This window comes from Phyllostomus discolor, chromosome 5 (genome assembly GCF_004126475.2).
Source record: "Phyllostomus discolor isolate MPI-MPIP mPhyDis1 chromosome 5, mPhyDis1.pri.v3, whole genome shotgun sequence".
In the NCBI taxonomy this organism is placed as follows: Eukaryota; Metazoa; Chordata; class Mammalia; order Chiroptera; family Phyllostomidae; genus Phyllostomus; species Phyllostomus discolor.
In genome coordinates, this window is record NC_040907.2 from 16388741 (window position 1) to 16405333 (window position 16593).

General features: G+C 57.4%; 1 protein-coding gene across 2 annotated transcripts; it reads left to right on the plus strand.

Annotated features, from left to right (window-relative positions):
* Nucleotides 1-1161: 1161 nt before the first annotated feature.
* Nucleotides 1162-15004, plus strand: EXTL1 (exostosin like glycosyltransferase 1). 2 transcript variants are annotated; one of them, XM_036025543.1, is made up of 12 exons: nt 1162-2813; nt 7559-7655; nt 7963-8070; nt 8955-9074; nt 9638-9770; nt 9965-10071; nt 10920-11009; nt 11916-12002; nt 12346-12506; nt 13362-13533; nt 13687-13869; nt 14350-14437. In XM_036025543.1, exons 1-11 carry the CDS (start codon nt 2044-2046, stop codon nt 13867-13869), a joined length of 2028 nt encoding a protein of 675 aa, XP_035881436.1. In that variant the 5' UTR covers nt 1162-2043; the 3' UTR covers nt 14350-14437. The 2 variants fall into 2 exon arrangements, with proteins under 2 accessions (XP_035881436.1, XP_028370039.1); XM_028514238.2 differs by having other exon boundaries at nt 13687-15004.
* Nucleotides 15005-16593: the final 1589 nt, after the last annotated feature.

Genomic DNA, 16593 nt, shown 5'->3' on the forward strand with positions numbered 1-16593 from the left:
GCAGCAGCAGAGAAGCAGCAGATGGGTTTCCACGGTGACTGCCTCCTAGAGCTCGAAGTGTCTTCTTTCCTCTTGAATGGAGACGGGGTTGCAGCAGGGAAAACATGGGTGCAGGAGGAAAAAACCAAGTCCTGGTCCTGATCTACCCCAGATGGAAGCTTAGTGTCCCTTGAGCAAGTCACTCAACTTCTTCTGGGTCAGAGGAGGAACAAAGGATACCTTTGTTAGGCGCCTACTCTGTGCCAAGCATTATCTCATTTAATCCCCTTCCCAGCAAGCCTTTGTTCCTGATATCTCTGTGATCAGCATTTTACAGAGGAGGAAACGGAAGCACAGAGAGGTGGAGTAACTTGCACAGGAACACACAGCTTGTTAAGAGCACCTGAGCTATGCTCTTAACCACAGCGCTATATAGACTCCAGGCCCCTTACACTTGGGAGACCAGACACATCCCATCTGCAGATTTCATGCCCATCCCAGAAAAGCAAGGGTGGAGGAAGCAGAATCAGGCTGCAAGGAGAGAACACTCCAGATCCAACACAGGGAACTTAGTCTTTGTTTTCTGCCTAGGCACCTTGGCCAATATGACACCTGGCACCTCGGGCGGGAAGCAACTCTAGGCCCAGGCAGCCTGCAGACACCCTCCCCCACCCCCTGCTGCTGCCGGGGTGTGGGGTGGGGGCAGCTGAAGGAAGAGGGACCAACCTGGAAATCATGGGGAGCACTTTGCCCAACACCCCCACTGGGCTACTTAACACCTCATTTATACTACGTCATCTGACTTGTAGACTCCCACACTCAGGCCCCCAGCTGGGGTGACCATGGGAAGCTCTAAGGATTAGGGTCAGGAGCTCAGGGTTCAAATCCCCAACCCTGCCTCTTAGCTGAGTCTCCTTAGAAGGATAACATCCTTTCACTGAGCTTCACTTTTCTCATCTGTAAAAAATGACAGTGATAAGCCTCTGACTTGAAGTGTTAATGTGAGAATTCAGAGACAGGCTGTGACAGCTCCTCGCAAACTGAGGTATGGTCCCTGCTGGCTGTGATTAGCAAGTCAAAGAAACTGGTTTGGAAGGGGTTAAGTGGAGACCCTGCCTCCCAGCCAGGAGCGAATCAGGGCTGCCAGGGGAGGGGCCCGGCTGCCACTACAAGAGGGATCGAGACCGGCCAGATGTTGCCTGGAGAGGGAACGGAGAAGACAAATCCGAAGGGCTTGGGCGCCATGGGGCAGGGTCTCGATGCAGGGTCCCGGCCTCTGCACCGTGACAGCTCCAAGACAGAGGGTGCAGAGCCAGCTCCCAGGGGTTGGAGGAGGAGGGGCCAAGCTGTCTGAGCTGGAGACAGCGGCAGGGTAGGAGAGGATCAGGACCAACAGCCCTTTTGGCACTGCAGCCAAGGGGCACCAGCTGCATGCAGGCCTTGACCTCAGCTGACCCTGATAGCCCACATGGGGCACTGGGTCTAATTTTAACTCAGCCACAGGGCCTACAGCCCAGGAGTGCTTGTCAGCGGGCACAGGGGTGGCCAGGGCTGCTCTGGGGCTGCTCAGGCTGGGGGAGGATTGGGGAGACCACTCCGTGCTTCTTCCAGCCCTGCACCCTGGCCAAGCCACTTCTTGTGGGAGCTCTGACAGGTCCCCCATGGCCTGGCAGATTGTACTCTCCATCAAGGGCCAGGTCAGGGGGTTCAGCCAAGAAGAGAGGACACAGCCTAGCAATCTAGACGGCGGTTGCATCAGCCAGAATAGTGTCCGGGGCAGGGGCTCCTGCTGGGAGAGCAAAGGTTTGCTTGGCTGTCCGAAGGCCCAGGAAGCAGAGTCCTGACCACAGGAAAGCCAGGCCAGAAAGCCGGGTTCTACCTGGCCTCCCTGGGCCTGGTTGGCAACTTGCTGTTTGACCTTAGGCAGGGCAGCCTGCTCTTCACGAGCCTTGGCCTTCCAGTCTGTACAATGAGGGCACTGAACTAAGGTGATCCCAGCTCCAGGGACCCCGAGTCGGGCCCCTGCTCCTCCTGCTTCCCCCAGCCCTGGCTGTGGGTGGCCACATGCAGTCGTGGAGAAGGAAGTCCCTGTGGCTGGCACTGTTGACCTCCTGGCTTCTCAGCCTCCTGGGAATCTTTCCCCTTCTCCGCCTGGCAGTGCCCACCAGACCTCGGGCAGGGCCCCCCCCAGGCTGGCCCCGCTGGCTAGATGCAGAGCTCCTGCAGAGTTTCTCCCATCCTGGGGAGCTGCCAGAAGATGCCCCTCGACCTCCTCAAGCCCTCCGCAGTGGCAGCTGTGATTGGGGAGCTTGCTTTGATGCCTCGAAGTGCAGGGGTGGCGGCCTCAAGGTGTTTGTGTACCCGGCCGCTGGACCCATTTCTGAGACGCAGCGCAAGATCCTGGCTTCCATTGAGGGATCCCGCTACCACACCTTCGACCCTGCTGAGGCCTGCCTCCACCTCCTCAGCCTGGATGCCTCGGCTGGAGGGTGCAGCCTGGTGCCCCCGACATGGGACCGAGGCAAGAACCATCTGGTCCTCCGGCTCCACCCAGCTTCCTGTCCTTGGACCCTCCAGCTGGGACAGGCGATGGTGGCTGAGGCCAGCCCCCCAGTGGACACCTTCCGGCCTGGCTTTGACGTGGCCCTCCCGATTCTCCCTGAAGCCCACCCGTTTCGAGGTGGGGCTCCTGGACAGCTGCGGCAGTACAGCCCCCACCCCAGGGCGGCCCTGCTAGCCCTGGCAGAAGAGAGGGGTGGGTGGCGCGAGGCAGGTACCAACTCCTCCGCCTGCCCCTGGGACGGGCGCTGTGAGCAGGACCATGGACCTGAGCTGTAAGTGGAACTTCCCCCTGGGGGCTGGAGGAGAGGGGTCTGTGAGGGGAGCGAGCCCAGAGGTCAGGGTGGAGGGCAGGATGGAGACGGGAGAACCAGCGACAGCAGGAGGGAGTCAGGTTAGACAGCGGGGAGCCCTACTGCCTGGTTCAAGGCGGGTTTTGGAGTTCTCCCTCGGGGATCTTTAAAAACATAAAAACATGACTCGCTCTTACTCTTTTTCTCTTATGCTAATCCCTCCCTCACTAATATTTTATTTAACATGCACTCCTATACTGTTAGCTCTGTGCTGAGCACTTCCATAAATAATGATTGTAATAAGATAATACTCATTGCTACCATTAAGTGTTTGTGTACCAGTCACCGAAGCTCAGAGAGGTTAAGTAATTGTTCGAGGCCACCCAGCCAGCGAGGGCACAGGCAGTATTTTAACTCAGAATCGCCTGTCTCCAAAGCCTTCAGCATCAGCATTCCGAGTTCTAAGGGAGGGTTCGTTTACGGTCGGCCCTGTCAAATCCCACACGGCCACGGTGACCAGTCACAGGTGGGAGCTGCACCTGTGCCTAACTCTGGGGCCTGACCTAGCAAGGAAACAGTCTTTGGTCGGAGCAGATATGAATTGGGTTAGACCTACAGAAGAACTTCCTGCCAGTGGGAGTCCTGAATACATATAGAGGGCACTGGCCTACGGGACATGGAGAGCTCATTTAGAAACTTCTCTCTACCTGGCCTGGTTGGGGTGACACACCGTAGGTGATAGAGCGATGAACCCCTAAGCACCCTAACCTGTCTGCACCCCCAGGAGGCCAGCAGTCTCCAAAGGCTGGCAGGGCAGGCAAGAGCGAACACCTTCCTGAGTTTGTCCGGGGACCCTGAAGCAGAGGATTCCCTCTCGCTCCCCCAGGCACACCCCTGTTCTCTGCCGGCACAACGCGGGCTATTCTGAGCTCCGCTTCCCTCCCAGGAATTCGTCCCGTGGCCACGCTCCGTTTTTGCCTCTGCCTGGGGCTCCTGGGGCTTCTCTCAGCCCAAGGGCGCTCGTGGGAATGAATCTCTCTGCTTCCTCCAGGGAGCCCCACAGCCAGGGGAAGTACATACGGAATTTCCCCACCAGCTCCCACAGCCTTTCAGCCAGGAGCCTCTCCTAGCAGGCATTCTTGGCAGTTACCCCAAAAGCCAGGATCCCCCAGGTACCTCGAGCTCAGAGCTCACCTTTGGTGACAAGGGGCTCCACTCACCATGCCCCATGTCACTTTCTTGACTTGGCACTTAGCTGTTCTTGCACAAGCAGGTCTTCTTTCAGCTGACTGTAGTTACTGCGAAATGCAGCAGGTTTCACTGGTGAATCGGAAAGGTATTGCAGCCTGAACCTCTTGGAGAAACCGAGAGTTAGGGAGCTGTGCACAGTTTACTGATTGGCCCCGAACTGGCGGAGGTTTTCTAATCAGTGTGGCCCTCTCTCTGAGTAGCATTTTTGGTAAGTTTATTTCCCAGGCGTGACGCCTGGCAGGCTCTGATATTGTTGTCTGAACATCAAGAAGTTCTGTCTTTGGCTTCCTTCCTCCCACCTGTAGGCCACAGGAGTTCTCATCTCTGGGGCAGTTGGGTCTCAGTTTCCCTGAAGTGCCAGGCAGCTGCCTGAGCCAGCGGGCAGTGCAGGGACGGAGGGAGGGAGGGAGGCCGGCAGCCGCGTGGCCAGCCCTGGAAGGTGGCCTGCATAAACCACTGCTGGCTGGAGAGAGAGGCGATTCACTGTCCCCGCCGCTGTCCCACATTCACTCAGCGGGCAAGGGAGAGGGGGAAGGGACGACGTGAATATTCAGAGAAAGCTTTGCTCTGGGCCAGGTGCTGCGCCACCTCACATAAGTCACGCTAATCCTCTGTCGTGCCCTTCAGTGAGGGAGGTATTAGCGTTTTCACTCCGGGGAACGGGGAACCGAGGCTCGGAGGGGCAGAGGGCGCCAGGCCAGCCTAGGGCCTTTGGTGACAGGCTCCTTGATTCATCACAGCCTCCCTCATGTTTCTGCTCAGGCGCTTGGCACTGGGCTTCAACCCTGCACTTCTGGCTCCAAAGCCCATGTTTTTCCACCTTTGTCGGGCAGTTCTCCTGTTGCTTTGGAATAAGCCTCCACCCATTGAAATTGTTACTTATTTTTATGAATAGGGGATTCATTCACATGCTACAAAATTCCAAAGGCACAAAAGGGCATACAGTAAAACTCCCTCCCGCCCCGTCCCTGGCCACCCCGCTTCCCTTCCTGGAGCCAAACACCGCTGCTGGTTTCTCTTGAGTCTTTTCTGAGCTGCTCTGTGTGTGTACCAGCAACAGGAACCTCTGCTCTCCCATGGTTTTAATTTGTTTATTTGCACAAGTTCAATGCAGGTTTTAAAGTCCCCTGGACCATCTCTACTGGGCGCAGGGGGTGCCGTGCCTCGGGCCCATGACGCCTTTAGGGGCCTATGACAGTGTTTTCATTTCTTTCCAAATCAGGAGAAAAAAATGAGCTTTTAGGTAGAAGAAAATATTTTCATATATAATATTAATATGTTCATGTTTATGTCAACACATCAAATATAATTTTTATCAGTTTTTTTATGGCAGAGGGGTCACAAAGGCCACAGGAAGTACCCAGGGCATATAAAAGCAGGTGCAGCCACATGCGCTCCAGCCTTGACCTTGGGGCCCTGATTCCGTGGCACGTATCTTACATGGTCACAGAACCCCAAGACTTCATTGGCAGTTGCCACAACAACCCTTCTATAACACACATGCAGGTGCTTCTCCAGCCTCTGCTTGTTTACTTCTACTGATGGGGAGCTCACCACCTTCCAAGGCCACCCACTGACTACTCACAACCAGCTCTATTACTAGAACTTGTACCAAAACTGACTTTTCAGACATGGGGTCCATTGGTCCTGGGTCTGGCCTCAATGGCACACTGAGAAGTCATTCATTTAGCACTCGGTGAGTGACCCGTTCTCTGCCAGGCGTTCTGCTCGGCCCTAGAGACCTGAGATGAGGGAGCACAGCCCCGTCCTCAAGTAGTTTGGTCCTGCAGGACAGACAGACGAGTCCCTGGTTGTGATACACACTGTTAAGCACGGAGAGGCTGTGCAAGCCGCCTGGCTCCTGTACTTCAGAGCTATGTGACTTCTGAGGGCCTCGGTTTCCTCATCTATAATATGCGACGTTAACAGCACATACCTTCTATCTCATAGGGCTGCTGTGAGAATGAACTGTGGTCATGAAAGGCAAGCACTTAGAACAAAGTATGTGCTCGATAAAGGTTAGCTTGGCTCATTGCTGCTCCAGCGCACGTAAGGGCTGTGGGGGCAGAGAGGAGGGAGCCATCTCTGGAGAGACCAGGAAGGCTTGCTGGAGGAAGTGACATTTGAGCTTAGACATTAAGACGGAGTGGAATTCCTTGGGCTGCAAGGAAGGGAGGGGTGCTCCAGGACGAGGTAGAAGGACGTTCAAAGTGAGGGAACGGTGGGGGCTAATGAGGGCTGAGGGGTATAGTTCCTTCAGCAGGCTCTTTGTTTCTGGGCTCTCTGAAGCCTTAATCTTAGGTGTTTTCAGTCCCTTAAGGCTTTACTGGGGGTGGGGCACGTGCTATAGCTGGCTGGTACTCCCGCTTTTAATGAGGTGAAGGGGGTTCTGCTGTTTAACTCACTGCCCCTTTCACAGAAAGCCTGGCGGACACCGGGCACTGCAGAAAGAAGGCAGCAGCCCCAGGTGGTTCACACAACTCAGGGTCCTGAGTAGCACACCTTGGTTCCCATTCCAGCTCCACCCAGCTCTTGCTGAGACCCTGAGCTCATCTTTGAGTCTGAGACTCAGTCTCCCCATCTGTTCAATGGGGGTTGGCCCAGAGGCTGACTAAGGACTCTCAGGACTGCTTCTTAAAGGTTTGGACTCAGGACCAAGTACGCTGTAGCTGAGGAGGATCCTGGGAACCTCTGGGCCCTGTTCACCAGTCCTGTTCCGAGCAGGCCGGTGAGCCCAGGAGTCCTGCCTGCCTGCCGCCCCTCCCCCTCCCCAGCACCACTTCTGTGGGTGGGCGGTGCCAGGGAAGTGGCTCTGAGGAGGCTGTGACCCCCCTCCCCCCAGGCACACATAGCCTGAGTGTGGCCCTGGAGCTGGGGGAGGAGGTGGGAAGAACAGAGGAGGCCTGTCCTCTGGGTGAGGGGCCTCTGAGCAGCAGCTTCCTGTGTGGTTCCAGGCTGGGGGCCCAGCCCACCTCACGACAGAGGAGCCTTTCATGGGCCTGGGCCCTCGGGATGGGGGTGGGGAGGCAGGGCATGGAGGCCACTCAGGTGAGGGCTGCCCCAGAGTCTGTGGGGGGCAGAGCTGTGGGAGGGCAAACACGGGCCTGTCCAAGTCAGACCGGCCTTGGAAAATCAGGCCCTGCTGCTGCCCATTTTGCAAATGAGGAAACTGAGGCCTAGAGGAGAGAAGGGAGGTTTCTAAGACCAGCAAGGGCAGAGGCAGAGCTAGAACCCAGGCCTCCTGCTTTGTGGGTGAGGGGTGCGTGTGAGGCTGGCGCTTGTGTAGGTGTATCAGTGTGTAGCTGTGCTTGTGCCCAAGCGTTTGTTAACGTGCAAGAACACAGTGGTGGCTTTGTGCCTTGTGAATTTGGGAGTGCTGCTGTGGGGGCTGGGGGGCCATCAAGTGGGCCAGGCGCTGGAAAGGGCAGCTGTCTCAGGCCTCGAATATATGCTGGGCCCCTCCTGTGCCTCTTTAGGGCCCGCCCTGGGGCAACGCTGCCCGATGCCACTTTCTGCCTCATCCCGGGCCGCAGCCACCGTCTTGATCCCTTGCGCTTCCTCCAAGCCCTGCAGGTACAACCCCAACTTGGGCATCCCCCATCCCTGACCCCCCACACCTGAGCTGCCAGGGTCCTCTGGGCCGCAGGCCAATGAGAAGGAGCCTCGAGCTGCCCTTTACTCCTTTACTCTGGGACTCGGGTATGCCCGTGGCCCCATTTATCCCACCCTCCTCGGAACAACCCACACTCCCCAAACCACTGGTCTCTCCTCCTTGCTCCTTGCACCCAACAGCAGCAGCTGCTGCCTTGAAACTGGGAGGTGGGTGTGTGTGTGTGTGTAGGGTGGGACGGGGCTCCCCAGTGACACCCCCGCCCCCCAGGCTGGCTGCATCCCTGTACTTCTCAGCCCTCGCTGGGAGCTGCCCTTCTCCGAGGTTATCGATTGGACCAAGGCGGCTGTTGTAGCTGACGAGAGGCTCCCACTTCAGGTAGCTGAGGGTCCTGCCCGTGGGGTGGGGACTGGGCCCAGGACGTGGGAGGGACCCGGGGACCCCAGGACCTCAGCCCCCAGGCCAGCCCCAGCTCTCATCCCTGTGCCCTGTCTCTGTAGTATGTTGGTGACTTTGTTCCCAAGCCTCCAGGACTCCACCGGATCACATGGAGGCAGACTCCTGAGGGTTCTGAGAGCATGTCCTGAGCCTCTTCCAGCCTCAGTTTACCCTTTTGTATAATGGGAGGAGTTACAGCAGTTGATCTCCATGGGCCCAGCCCCATGGGTCCATGACCACTTAAATACCCAATGTAAGAGAAGTCCACACACATACACACACACAAAACCCCAAATTGGAGTGCCTTGACGAATGAGGCTTCAGGTGGCAAAGGAAAAAACAGCAACTTTTCCATCTGATGAAACCAGTTTTGCCCGGCTCTGGGAGATGTGGGTGTGAGCTTTGACTCTGCTGAGAAGGGAGGAGGGTGCAGGGAGCTAACACCAGCAGCTACCTTGCACCGAACCTCTACACCATGCTGAGCACGTAACGTGTGCCACCTCATCCAACACTCACAACCACCCTGGGCAGCAGCTACCGTTATCGGCCCCACTTTACATACACGGGAACACTCAGAGAGGTTAAGTCGTTTGTCCACCGTCACACGGTTACTAAATGGCATGGAAACTCAGCTCTCTGTGACCCTTGAACTCTCGATGCTATGTTACCTGGGACTTGGCTGAGGGTGGCTGCTACTAACTCTGGAGAACCACGGGAGAGGGCTTCTGGTTCCCAGACCCCCAACCCCAGGCTGCCCCCACCCCAGGGTCAGTCGGGGCCTGACAAGGCCGCTCGCCTTCTCCTCTTCTCCCTCTGCGGCCCAGGTCCTGGCTGCCCTCCAGGAGATGCCTCTGACGCGGGTGCTCACCCTGCGTCAGCAGACGCAGTTTCTGTGGGACACCTACTTCTCCTCTGTGGAGAAGGTCATCCACACCGCTCTCGAGGTAAGGGGGGACTTGCCTGGCTGGGGCCCTGGCACGGGGTTCCTGCCCCACCCCCTCAGGACAGCTCCTCCGCCGCGTTTGGGCTTCCCCCTTAAAGATGCTTCTGGGATGACGCTGAGACTGGAGCTCTTGGATAAGTTCCTTCCCCAACGCCGGCCTCAGTTTCTCCATCTGTAGAGGGATGGCGGTGGCAGATAGATTCCAAAGCATGCACCAACTCCAGCTGATGGGCACTGGCTGCCCTGGGGTTGTGCGGGAGAGGCTTTGGGTCTGGAAAGAATGTCGGAGCTGTTGGCGAGGTCCGTGACCAGTGAGGAAGGAGAGGGAGGCAGCCGGCTCCCCAGCATCCGCCAGCTCCGGCCACCATCACCGAGTGTCTTCTACTCTGGATTCCTGTGTCTGAAACCCTTTTGCTCCCAGGGGTTGAGTGCCGCAGCTGCCTCCCCCCTCCCACAGCCTGAAGGGGGAGGGGCGGGGCTAGCCGGGTCCTCACTTCCTCAGACCCCGTTCACTGCTGCCCTGGCCACTCCGTCCAGTCTGCAGAGCCCGCTCTCATTTTACAGATCATTCAGGACCGCATCCTGGGAGTGTCTGCTCACCCCTCACTGCTGTGGAACAGCCCCCCGGGGGCTCTCCTGGCCCTGCCCACGTTTTCCACAAGTCCCGCGGACTTCCCCTTCTATTACCTACGGCAGGGTATGTCCTGAAGTCCCCTCATCATCTCTCCTCGAGTTCCTCCCAGTCTCAACCACAGAGCCCCACCAAGACTGTCCCCAGGTCCCCGACCTCTCTCCTGGCTCCCAGGGTCCCCCCAGGCCCGTCACTCCCCAGAGGATTCTTCCCCCCCCCACCCCTACCCTAATATAATAGCCTGTGTCTCGTTCCCCCAGGCTCTCGCCCTACAGGCAGTTTCAGCGCCCTGATCTGGGTGGGGGCCCCAGGCCAGCCCCCCCTGAAGCTCATCCAGGCGGTGGCAGGCTCCCAGCACTGTGCCCAGGTCTGTCCCCTTGCCAGCTGGGATCCAGGGTGGGGGCCAAAGACAGGGCAGGGCCCTTGAAGACACCTGGACCCCAAAGATACCCACCCATTTTGGGGGGGGAAGTCACGGGGAGGACTTTTAAGCACCCTTGCTGCCTTCTTCTTTAAGTCCCAAGTTTCTTGTCCTTTGTCCCCACCCCCTCTCTGCCTCCCCATGGAAACTGATGACTCCATCCAAAAAGAGGTACCTCTTGGGGAGGCTGGAGGGATAAACATACCTGTGTTCACTCACTCACTCACCCAGCTCACTTTCTGAGCACCAGGCCCCGGGCTTGATGCTGAGGGTGCAGAGAAAAGGCAGGAAAGGGCTCTCCCCTGGGATTCTGATTCAGTCAGCATTTCCTAGCACTCAGGCTGCCAAACGCACCTTCCAGAGAAGCCAGGTAGACTCTTGAGAACACTTGCAGAAGCGGGAAGCAGCGAGCTCAGCTGGGGCACAGATGGAGTGGCAACAAAGACGGGACATAGGAGCTGGGCTGGGAATGATGATGGAGCAGGAGGAAGAGAATGAAAACCTTCAAGACAGGGTGGGTATGGGACACAGGGTCAGGACCCAGGCTAGGGGCTGCCACTAGAACCCTCTTGAGTTCTGATGCCAAGGGTAGCTGGCTACCTTCGTGTCACTGGAATCCCTGCCTTCCGGACGCCCAGAGGCAAGGACAGGACAGCAATGAAAGGACCTCGGCTCCAGCCGTCTTCTCCCAGACTCACATGTACAGCCGCTCACCCATACTTCTTCCATCCTGAGAAAGAAAACGCTTGGGATCTTTCTGGTCCAGACTTCAGTAACACCCGCTTTCCTCCTAGATCTTGGTTCTCTGGAGCAATGACAAGCCACCCCCACCCAGGTGGCCTGAGACAGCAGTGCCCTTGACAGTCATCGAGGGGCACAGGAAGGTGAGGGGTGGGGAGGGGCATGGAAGGGGTGGGCTCAGACCCGGGAGGCGGGGCCTGAGCCAAAGCCGACTTCACGCTGGGCCTGAAGAAATCGGACAGGAGCTTTGCCTACCAGCCTAATAGAAATGATTCTCTTCCACCCCCGGCCCCTGTGGATTGTGCTTCCAGAGCACTGGGGTCTTATGAGACGAGGGAAGGCAGAGGAAGGGGTACGTGGTGTTTCAGATGAGGTGTGGAGGAGAGACTGGGGTCTGGAGGAAACATGGACAGACAGGCCCAAGAGGGGCGACTTCTGCCAGCCTGGGTCGGCACGAGCCACCTGCTTGCCGTACGGTTCTGGGCGAGTCCCTTCATCTCTGAACCCGTTTCTTTCTTGTCCTCACTCGAGGACATCGCTTCTAGAGAGAGAAGAATGGGGGGAGAGAGAAACACCAGTCAGTTTCCTTCTCATATGCACCCCAACTGGGGGTCAAACTTGCAACCTGGGTATGTGCCCTGAACTGGGAATCAAACCCACGACCTTTCGGTCTATGGGATGATGCTCCAACCAACTGAGCCACACCAGCCAGGGCTGGACCTGTTTCTTTCCAACGAAGGATATTTGACAACCCCTTCCAGGGATGAGGTGAGCATCCAATAAAGACAAGGGAAGAATCCTGAGATGTCAGAACTGGAAGGGCCCCTAGTCACCAATTCCCCGCCCCCCGTATTTTACCAAAGGGGAAATCCAGTTCCAAGAGGTAAAATGAGTTCCTCAGGTCCAAGTTCAGGGCAGGCTTCCGTTTTCACTGCCTTTTCTTTACAACGTGCCCGCAGGACTCCTGCTTGGCACACACTCGGATGTTCACGGGGGGGGGGCCCCTGCAGCTCCCCACCGCTGGCTGAGTCACCTCTCTCCCACTGCAGGCCAGCGACCGCTTCCGCCCGCACAGTGCCGTCAGCACCGACGCCCTCCTCAGCCTCGATGCCCACAGCAGTCTTTCCACAAGTGAGGTGCGGACTGGGCCCAGGAGGAGTCCAGTGTGGTTGGGGACTGAGCCAGAGGGCCCTGGTGGCCCCTTGGGTCCCCGAGCTGGGAGGGCCAGGTGTCAGAGACCCGGTCTCCTGCCTTTGAAACCGCCCCAGCATGCGACTCAGCCTCCTCCTTAGAAATCTAATAGAAACTTTCTACAGACTATTTTGAAAACGCTTTTTTGTCCACTCCCAGCTGAAAAATTTCCCCTAAGCATCCTCTGAACACTTCCACGCTCTTATCTCCTCTTCCTGAGCCCAGGCCGGCTTTGCGTCCATGTCTCTGGACGTTCCTCCCTCGGACCTCACTTAAATGTCTCCCCAGGTGGACTTTGCTTTTGTGGTGTGGCAGAGCTTCCCGGAGCGGATGGTGGGCTTCCTGACGTGGAGCCACTTCTGGGATGAGGCCCGGGGTGGCTGGGGCTACACCGCTGAGAGGGTCAACGAGTTCTCCATGGTCCTCACCTCAGCCGCCTTCTACCACAGGTACAGGTGGTGGCCCTGGCGCCAGGATCAGAGGGCCAGCGACCCTCTTTAAAGCAGGAGCAGGGTGGCACGGGAGCGAACACGGCCTAGAGCCCAGAGATCCAGGTTCAAGGCCCAGGCCTGCCATGTCCCAGCTGGGTGGTGGGCAAGACTCCTCACATCTCCTGAGGTTCAGCTTCCTCATCTATAAAATGTATTCACCTCATAGGGTTGTGTGATAGTCAAATGATAAAAGAAATTTTAATAAGTTAAAAAAAATAAATGTATGTGATGAGCTGGGGACTGCACAAGCACCCCAGTCTTAGGGCTGGGACTGAATTCTGGGGGCCTCTTTAGAGGGGCTCCTTTAACATGTTTAAACCAAATGCGGAACCTCTCGCAGGAAATCCTCAGTACAGTGAAGAACACCCCTACTGTCTGCGGGGCCGGGCTGTTCAGTGGGAGGGCTGCGTGGAGCAAGGCTCGCCTGCAGCGGCACCAGCCTTGTTAGCCCACATCCTTCCAGAAGCTGGTTTTGGGCTGCCACGTTTGAGAGCCTTGGAACCAGCTGATCCCCCCTCAGTCTGGGTCTGAGTTCATTCCTCAGAGCCAGGGGTAGGACCCCCAGGGAGCTGTGGGGGAGGGGCAGGGGTACACCATTGGCTGCAGGCAAGCCACAGAGCACAGAACAGCGGGGAGCGGTTGGTACTTGCAGTGGGGGCTCTCTGAAGTGGCCAGGGCTCAGAGCCGGGAGCAGGGGTTTTGTGAAAGGCTTGGAGATTGGGGTCAGAGGGAGAATGTCAGGACTGGGAGAATGAGGCCTGGGGAGGGGCCGAACTCGGTTGCAGCCTCTCTCTGTCTTCCCCCCTCACCCAGGTATTACCACACCCTCTTCACCCACTCCCTGCCAGAGGCTCTGAGGAGCCTGGCAGATGGCACACCCACCTGTGTGGACGTCCTAATGAATTTCCTAGTAGCAGCAGCTACCAAGCTGCCCCCTATCAAGGTGCCCTATGAGAAGCGGCATCTGGAAGCCAGACCACCACTGGTGAGGCTGGAGGGGCACTGGGAGAAGTAGGGGAGAGTTCCCTTTCACTGGCTAACCCGAATTCTTTCTGTTGGGGGGGGGGGGCGGGGGCGGGAAAAGGCCGGGTTCAGAAAGACGGAAAACCCTCCGACATATTTCTCCTCCCCCTCTTAGATGTCTAGGGGCCGGGGGCCCGCACCTGCGTTGCAGCCCACAGACCATAATTGCATCAACCAGATGGCGGCAGGGTTCGGCCACATGCCTCTGGTGTCCTCTCGCTTCCGCCTGGAGCCAGTGCTCTTCAAGGACCCCGTGTCCGTGCTGCGAAAGAAGTATCGCAGCTTGGAGAAGCCCTAAGTAGGACCTACAGAAACCCCTTCCTTACTCCCACGGGCTCTGCACCTACAGGGGCTTAGGGGAGGTGGCGTAGCTCAGATGTTCCCTCCCTAGAGACATCTACGGACCCAATTAAGGCGTCCAGTTGGCCAACACGTCAGATTCCAATTGGCCAATCATAGTTACAGCGCCCGGAGGGGGCGGGACCTCACCCCACGGTGCAGCCCAGCAACAGATGACGGTTCCGCCTCGGTGCCTCGCTAGTGCCAATAACTCTGCCCAGCTGACTTCTTGTCTTTCAGATCCTCGCCTCCCACAGGGACTTGTCTGACCCCCATCCCGTCTCTGGGTCGGTTTGGTCTCTTCTGTGCTTTTATAGCTGGGTGTTTCCTGCAGTCCCGGCATTGTGCATGCTGCCTGGTCGCGCATACCATCAGGGCTCTGGACTGGCCTGGGAGCCTCAGAAAGGCAGGGTCGTGTTCTCCTTCTCTAGCCTGGCAGGTGCGCTACAATATTTGATGAAAAGATAATGGAAGAAACATCAGCTGCGTGCCTGGCTCAGTGAGGACGGTGGCTGGAGTGTGGACAGGAGTGAGGAGTTGAAACTCCATCCCCATCTTCGGGGTTTCCAGTCCGGTGGGAAGGCAGCTTAACCACAGACGCCTGCGTTGCCAGGCACAATCATCGCGTCCCAGGGATGGGGCAAAGAGGCGCCAGGAAGCTAGTTCTGGCTTCCTTCTCGAACCGGAGGAGCAGAGCGAGGAGGGGACGAAAGGGATGAGAAGGCAGGAGATCAACCCTGCCCTGCCCGGGACCCCGGGCTCAGGCTGGGCTGTCGCCCTGCGTTACCATCCTGGACCGCTAGAGGTCAGCGCCGCTCCGCGCTCCAGTCGGGAAACTAGGAGGCTCGCTGCAGCGCAGCCTGAGGTCTGAAAACTCAGCGGGTAGGAGAGTATCTGAACGGACAGTCCCACTTTTTGGCCCACACACTTAGGACCAAGCAGGGTGATTTCTAGGTGGGCTGGGTGGGAGCAGAAGCTGGAGCGCCTTTAGGGGAGAGTGGAGTGGGGGAAGGGACGCTGGGTTCTCCCGGGTTCATCCACCTGGAACTGGAATTATCACTTCCGAAATAAAGCTAACGTCCTCGCTGCCCAAACTCAGGCTATAAATACCCCGTAGGCAGCTGCACAGGGGAGGCACCTGGGAGGGGGACGATTCGAGAGGGGTGGGGGTAGAGTGGGTCCAGCCCAGATCCAGGGTGTCAGGTGTTTTTCTGCTTTGATGTCCTCGCTGCTTTGGAAACTCCCGTGACTAGTGCGCTGGCCAGAACATGCTGTCCCCCAAGGCCTCTCCAAGGCTTCCCACCCCCATCGTCCAGCTTAACCTCTGCCCCCTGGATGACTCAGGTCCTTCTGGGGGCCACTCACGGCTGGGGGTGCTGAGAAGGCTCTCCCTCGGGAGGCATAGGGCTGCTAGATTCTTGAGGTGGGGGGAGACCGCGAGTTACAGAAGATGGGAGACAGCCTGGCCCAGGATCGAGAGCAGCTGAGGGTGGGTGAGGAAGCGCACAGCTGCAGCCCAGGCAGACTTCCCAGGACGCAGGGCTCTGCGTGCCAGGCCCAGCCAGGGGAAAGAGGCACCTTTGCCTTCCCCGATCACAGCTGCAGCACTCAGAACTCTGAATGCCTTGGCAAAGCCTTGCCTGCCCACGGGGAGGGCACTGCAAGGCCCAAGGTCTCACACTGTAACGACATGCAGCCCAGAGCAGGTCCCCAGCCCCTGCTGCAGAGGAATGAGGCAGAGATTCCAGACCTGCCTCATACTGGCTCTGTGACCGAAGGTTGCTCTCTGAGTTTTCTCATCTGTAAAAATGGAGCATTGCCATGCCTGGAGAGGGGGTGAAGGACTCAGCATAGAGCAAAGCTCAGGACCCAGGTTCCTGGGGCCTGCCATGGCTGAAGGGGCGTTGATTCCCCTGAGACTGGGGTGGAGGGCAGCATGGCCATCAGCAGTCCCCCGCACACCCTTCCGAGACAACACGAAATGACTTCCCACTAATTTTCAGGGGTGTAGGAACCCACTGATCTAGGTCACAGGAAACCCTGATGTCAGTGCTAGAAAGGCACAGAGTCATCCCTTCACTGACGAGAATAGAGAGGCTCAGAGGGGGAGGTGAGTGACCAAGAGCCCCCTCCTCTTGCTGTGGGTACTGACAGAGCCCAGACAAACTCAGTGCTGCCCCTGCGGAGGCCGGGAAGCCCACCAGCCCACCGGGAAGCCCAGCAAGGCAGCCTCAGGCTGCATCTTCCAGGATAAATATAAAAGTAACCACTCCTCACCCACCGGGTGCTTAGCAGACTTTGGCTTCAGTCCTCACAACAACCCTGTGAGGTGGATGTTAACATTCTGTGAGACCGGAGACAGGTTTCCCCCATTCATTTTATAAATATAATCCAAAAATAAACAAACAAACAGCCCTGGCTGGTGTGGCTCAGCAGATTTCGTGCCAGCTGGCCTGTGAACTGAAAGGTTGCTGGTTCGATTCCCAGTCAGGGCATAGGCCTGGGTTGCAGGCCAGGTCCCCAGTTGGGGGCATGCGAGAGCCAACTGATTGATGTATCTCTCTCACATTGATGTTTCTCTTCCTTTCTCCCTCCCTCTCTCTAAAAATGAATAAATAAATAAAATATTTAAAAGAAAAAAACAAACATACACACTTAAGCCACCCCCTAATTCAGGAACCTT

Bases quoted from the DNA above. Each gene is read 5' to 3' on its own strand.
- EXTL1 (XM_028514238.2), top strand. From the start codon at position 2,044: ATGCAGTCGTGGAGAAGGAAGTCCCTGTGGCTGGCACTGTTGACCTCC. The intron at 2,814-7,558 runs GTAAGTGGAACT...GTGCCTCTTTAG, and splicing joins CAGGACCATGGACCTGAGCT to GGCCCGCCCTGGGGCAACGC. The intron at 12,507-13,361 runs GTACAGGTGGTG...CCCCTCACCCAG, and splicing joins TCAGCCGCCTTCTACCACAG to GTATTACCACACCCTCTTCA.